Here is a 6,402-nt window from a genome sequence, read left to right on the forward strand (position 1 = left end):
AGTAAGTGTATAAAGGGTGCCGGTCTGGTGTGTAGAGGCTAATAGCAGAGTGACACAGCTGCCTTAGAGAACCATAATCAACCTGAAGAAAACCTGTGGAATATTATTTTACTTTGGAAGAAGAACTTTTGAACCCATCTGAACTGATATACAGGTATGTTCACTTTGCTTTAAAGCAACACACATTGCTGTTATTTGCTGCACTGCCAGCTGATGGCTTTATCCTTACTTTTTTTAGGTCAGGGCACAAGTGTAGAGACAGGAACAGGTTATCTGTCTGGTTACATAAACAGTTCAGCTCTTAATGTGTGCGCGTCTGTGAGGGAATTGCCTACAGTCTGTAAAGCATCCAACAGGATTAGTGCATTACCATTTTTTTTTTAAATGAAGTCAAACTGTTACAGATTGCAAGTTTTCCTGGACTTCTGCTGAGTCTATTTCAGTCCGTGTCCTTCAAATAACTGGCTAGGGGCCCAAAGCGTGGTTGCAGATTTACTTAGCCGAGCAAATTGTGACCTTAGTTTAACTTTCTAAATAAATGAATATGTGCAAATAACTTGGCTTTTGGACTGTTGTGTAAGAAAACATAATGTTGGTTCTCAATGCAATAGTTATGTGGTAGTTTTCCATGTAGAGAGGGACAGAATTGAAATTTCTGCAGCTAAATATTAAATTCCATCATAACTGTTTAACTAACCAAACTTTTTTTTCTCTGTCTCCCTCTCTCTTCTTGCCACAGGAGCCACAATGAAAACGATCTGCCACTCCTTCCTCTATTGCTGCCTGTTGGCTTCAGTAGCACACTGTGTGGAACTTGAGGTGAATCCCGAGTTGAAAAAAAGGTGAGTTAACTTTAAATCAGTTCCTGCAGTAATAATAATAATGTTTCAAGTCTGTTAAGTCTCTGGCAGAAGTTACTTGCCAAGAATGTTCTACTCCAAGACTAATGGAGTTTTCCCTTCGTCTCCGCTTGCAGACTAAGCATGTGGCTCGGGAGCAGATTGAGACGGGAACTTGAGAGCATTGCAGTGGAGAAGAAATCAGTGTCTGAAAACTTTGTCAGACCAGAGGACATCAGGGATACCTTGCTGCCACATACCAGGTAAGAAATTAATCATCCAATCCCAGAAGTTAAAAACTACCTCAGTTGATCATATTTTTCTTGAAAAGTTATGGATTGACGTTTTGTCTCTTTTCTGTCTCTAGCACTGACGTTAATATCCGAACCAAGAGGTCCAAAGGTTGTTCGCTGGGTACCTGCACTGTGCACGACTTGGCATACCGCATACAACAGTTTAACCGCAACAAGCTGAAGGCTGGTGCGCCTATTGCCAAGATGAGTCCTCATGGATACGGCCGGAGGCGCAGATCTGTTCCAGAGAGGCGAGTCTCCCTGAGGATGGAGAACGGCAGGTTGAGACCCATGTGGAGACTGAACGACTCGCAGATTCACAAGCTTGAAGCTCTCCTCGGAAGGACATAAGAGGGAGGTGGGAGCAAATAGCAAGGGAGTTGGACTCTCCAGCTTTTGTCCCCTTTTGCTTGACTTTGAAATTCTCCAAATGCCTAAGACTCTTGCCAAGTATACTCCAGCACATTTGTTCCAGGCAGGAGGACTGAGTCAGAGTGAGTCTGGCTACAGCCGAGGCTCTGGGATGCCTGAGCCTTGTGGTTCAGTGGGCTAGAGTATGGAAACAGCTGGCTTAAAGACACTGGAGGGTACAGTTTGGAGCAAACTACGGGTGCTGCTCTCTGCTCGGCAGAGAAAAAAGGATGAGTGAATATACCTTTGGGCACATCCTGAAAGAGGGAACCTTCTACTAAAATTTTAGGACTTTACACACTTATTCCTCAAGGCTTAGACTTTAAAAAGTGCTATCTTCGAACGACTACATCAACATGTTCCATAAGACTGCTAAAAATGTCTTGCACTTTTCCATTTGAACTTAAGCAGAGTAAATCATAAAGAAAATATATTATTATCAATATGCCTACAGAGCTCTAATGCTCTCAATATATATCAAGTTTTGGACACTGTATTAGGGAAAATGCCTTAAATTCTGTGAGCTATGTGCCAATCCATACTGGATTTAACTATACTTGAAAATGTTATTGTCTGTAAAAAAAACATGTGCAATCTTTTTTTTTTTTTTGCAAATATTTTTATATATACATATATATATATATACACACACACACACACACACACACATATATATATATATATATATATATATATATATATATGAATTCCTCTATTTAAATATTATATAGAAGTTACATTGGAGTACTTTTGCAGATAAAGCTATTTTTGTACAGAAATATATATATATATATGTATATATATATATATATATATATATATATATATGGGCATTGTAGCTATTTGTCATTATTCCTTTGCCAACTGTGCTAAATGGATGTGGTTTGAAAGTATATTATTTTATATTTGTAAATGTATTTTATTTTATTTGTGTCATTCAATAAACCTTTTGCAAACAAAATGTCTTGTTCTGACGTCCTTTATTCTCTAGGACATTCTACTGTCTAGGGGAAAAACACAGAGCACCTGGTCTCTGTTAAGGTCTAACAGGTTCAAAATCTTTCCTCTCACAACATTCCCCCATTTCTGACCCCCGCCGTCCCCTTTAAAAGAAGGGCAGACAGGGTGCCTGGCACATTCCTGATAGGTTTAACTCATATTTGTGGGCTCACCCCACTACACAGAGCAACCTTAAAGCCTTCAAGGGGAGGCTGAAGATTTAGCTCCATCTGCATTCAATGTTTAGACACAAGAGGCTCACATGGGGTGGTGGGGTATAGAGGTGGGGGAGAGGGTTCCGGTCTAACATTCCTCTGAGTGCATCAGAGAGACTGTGAAGCTCCTACAACAGATCACCTCGCCCTATTTTTGTTAAAACAAAACTTCTGCATAAGAGCAGCCACAAAGTGGAACCTTTTATCACAGAAATACAGCATGCTTCGTATGACAGATTAAAACTTAAATTTAATGAATGCTAATTTTTGTTTGACATAACCTGCAGAACCTGCTTCAAGCAGGTCAACAAGACCTAACTGGCATCAATTAGTTTGACTTTTAAGCAATCCTTAATAGATTATCTTTTTAATGCCCAGAGAACTTCAGCAAACTATCAGTGAACAGAAATGTCCTAGTGGAGAGAAGGTTGCAATCATTCATCCTGCTCTATGATGTAAATGCAATCTCTGTCGCCCTCTAGAGATATCAGATCAGAAAGAACCTCTCCTAAACTTACGAATGGTATAGGATGAGAAAACAGTAATATCATCTTGCTGATTTGCACAAGTTCTACCCTTTAGTCTTCACTGAATTATATTTAAACACGCCCCTCAATTAATCATTGACAATGTGAGTTCATCTTAAATAAAATCCAGTTATCTCTTGCTGAGATTTATGAAACACTGTTTTTCATTTCGCAAAAGTATGCAGGATCGGTTTCACTGCATCCAAATACGGGAAAATGTGTGACACTTGGTGGAAAACAATAAAAAACTAAAATTCAAATCCATCACTGCAAAAAATCCTTGAAAACATTAGGAAAATAATTCATACTCCAAAACCGGTAGATAAAAAACTTATTGAAATATCACAAAAATGCTGAAGGACTATGCATGACTATTTTGTATGGAGTTTATTAAAGGGGAAACAAAAGGTGTCAAACAATAGCAAAGGGCTCTTTTAATCTTTTATTTTAAAATTATTTGCAGGATCTGTCACACAAATGACTCCACTACATGTGCAAAAGTAACGTAATGGAACAAAACAACTACGACATCTAGTGGTTAGTTACACCGTTTGCAATGTCTACGTGTTGAATGTAAAAGACCCTAAGTTGAAAAAACACAAGTAAATCAAATAAAACAAAATGTCATCAGAGTAAAGAATAGTACGAATGGATGTACTCTTTGTACTTTCCAATTATGTGATGGTGTCACTTCTCCAGTAAACCAATCAGCTGGTGACGCCATTGATGCTCTGATAGCATCAACAAACTGATCAGTCTGGGTCAACAGCTAAAAAACAACACCTTCGTTCCAGCTCTTATTGCATGCTAAGTGACTGCTCTTTCATTCCTTATGCAATGCTATGTTAAAAAAGACCTTTGATTTATTTTTATAGCTGGATATTGGTTTAATCATACAATAAGAAATACTTCTACCAAACTGAAAAAAATGAAAAGAGACAGAAAGAAAGTGGTCTAAAATATCCCCTCTGGAACTGGAATATGTATCTGCTCACCCATGTATGGCGTTTGATGCATCGTTTTTACCACTGAGGAGAGGAGGGCAGAGTATAACAGGATAGAACAGCAGAGGAAAGCAGATTAATTATAAATGTGACAGTAATGGATACAGGCCAAGGACTTAGACGTAAACTAACTGTCAAGGTGCGCTGATAACCTCAGAGGAGAGGATTAGCCTCATAATCTTAACAACTTCTGAGGCTAAATCGGGGACTGCTGCTTATGGCCTCACTATTATGTGAGTCTTCTGAAGAGACATAAGTCATGGTGCACCCATACTGCACAGCAAGTCTGTCTAATCTTCTCTGTAAAGGTTTAAGATGCAGGGCCTTGCAGAAGTATTCATACCCAAAATTCCTTTTGAACATTTTATCTATTACTGCCACAAACTTTGATGTGATCAATTTTGTGATAGACTAACACAAAATAACTGTAGACGGAAAAGGACACATTGTAATATGTTTTACAAATAAATAATCTAAAACGGGTGGAATCTGTATTCAAAACTGTTTACTTTGAAGCTCCTGAACAAAGGCAACTAATTAGTAATCAGAATCATGCTCTATATATTGAGCTGTTCTAGGAAGGTTTGCTGTACATTAGTAATCATTTTGAAGACCAAGAAGCACAACAGATGGGTCAGGGATAAAGCTGTAGAGAAGTTTAAACAGGATTAGGTTTTAAAACAAAATGACAAGCTTTGAATATCTCACAGAGAACTGTTCAACCCATCATCAAAAAGTGAAAGTATAACACAACCGCACACCTACAAAGACACGGCCGTCCATCTTAACTGACCATCCGAACAAGGAGTGTGTCAGTCAGAGAAGTCACCAAGAGGCCTATGGTAACTTTGGAGGAGCTGTAGAGATGCACAGCCCAGGGGGGAGAATCTGTCAACAGGACTTTAATAAGTCCAGTCAGTGGTTTGAACAAGCAGGGGACACAGCAAAGACTTGAAAGAAGGTGCTCTGATCAACATTCCACTGCACCCTGAACAAAACATCCCCACAGTGTATCATAGCGGTGACAACATCATTCTGTGGAAATGCTGTTCTTCAGCAGGGATGGGTAAGCTAAACAGGGGTAATGAGAAGATGGATGCTGGAAGAAAACTTGTTGGAGGTTGCACAAGACTTGAGACTGGAATAGAGGTTCACCTTCTGACAAGATGAAAACTCAAAACATACAACCAGAGCTACAACGGGTTAGTTTAGATCAAAGCATGTAAATGTGTTAGAAGGACTCAGTCAAAGTCCAGACCTCAATCAAAGCAATGGAAAGACCTGAATAATGCTATTCATATGTGTCCCTTGTCCAGTTTGACTCAGCTTGAGACATTTTGGAAAGACACTTTGGCAAAAGTTTCAATCTTTAGATATAAAATTATAGAAAAAAACATACCACAAAAAACACGAAGCTGTAATTGCAGCAAAGGGGTTTGTACAAAGTATTGACTTCTTTTTCACAATTATGCACAACTTTATTTCGGTCTGTCACACAAAATTCTAATAGAATACATTAAAATTTAAGCCAATATCTGTAAACATTCAAAGGGTATGAATATTGCTTTGAATATATCATGGCAGCATGTCGGTTACCATGGATACATTAAGTCAAATATAGGTATAAATTTTGCAAGGTACTGTACATTAATTTCATCTAACTCAGGGTCATGCTTTGTCATTATTCCATCGGCCAGATGACTTTGAAGAAATCTGCCCCATCACTTCTCTTTTTGGACATGCTCTTTACATAAGAATCACACAGAAGTGCAGAAGTGGAATGCAACCCTTGTTGATAAACCTGAGTTACTATTTCAGCTTTCAAGTCAATATGGATATAATGAAACAGGTGAAGTTTTGCTAAAAATAAGGTCAAACGGATGATTTACATGCTGGGAATCATTAAATTCAGTTAGCCCGTCATCCATCCAGATTAAGTGAATATAAAGTGTTGAAATCACCATAAAGGCACACTTTAGAATAATAATCTAATATGTTGCTCTTCTACTGAGCTTTGGCCATGAAAGAGTTAAGGATGGAGTCGATCGTGCTGCAGGGTGGTGGATAATATATCCACCATACTTTTTCCCAATCAGAGCACAGAATGACTTGGA

At 38.5% G+C, this 6,402-nt stretch overlaps 1 protein-coding gene across 1 annotated transcript; it reads left to right on the forward strand.

Moving 5' to 3' along the window:
* Window positions 1-2,504, forward strand: adma (adrenomedullin a). The gene is made up of 4 exons (XM_047363464.1): window positions 1-154; window positions 740-842; window positions 977-1,102; window positions 1,207-2,504. The coding sequence occupies exons 2-4, from the start codon at window positions 748-750 to the stop codon at window positions 1,481-1,483; spliced, it is 498 nt and encodes a 165-aa protein (XP_047219420.1). The 5' UTR covers window positions 1-154; window positions 740-747; the 3' UTR covers window positions 1,484-2,504.
* The last annotated feature ends 3,898 nt before the right edge of the window (window positions 2,505-6,402 follow it).

The sequence above is a fragment of the Girardinichthys multiradiatus genome, chromosome 4, assembly GCF_021462225.1.
Source record: "Girardinichthys multiradiatus isolate DD_20200921_A chromosome 4, DD_fGirMul_XY1, whole genome shotgun sequence".
NCBI lineage: Eukaryota > Metazoa > Chordata > Actinopteri > Cyprinodontiformes > Goodeidae > Girardinichthys > Girardinichthys multiradiatus.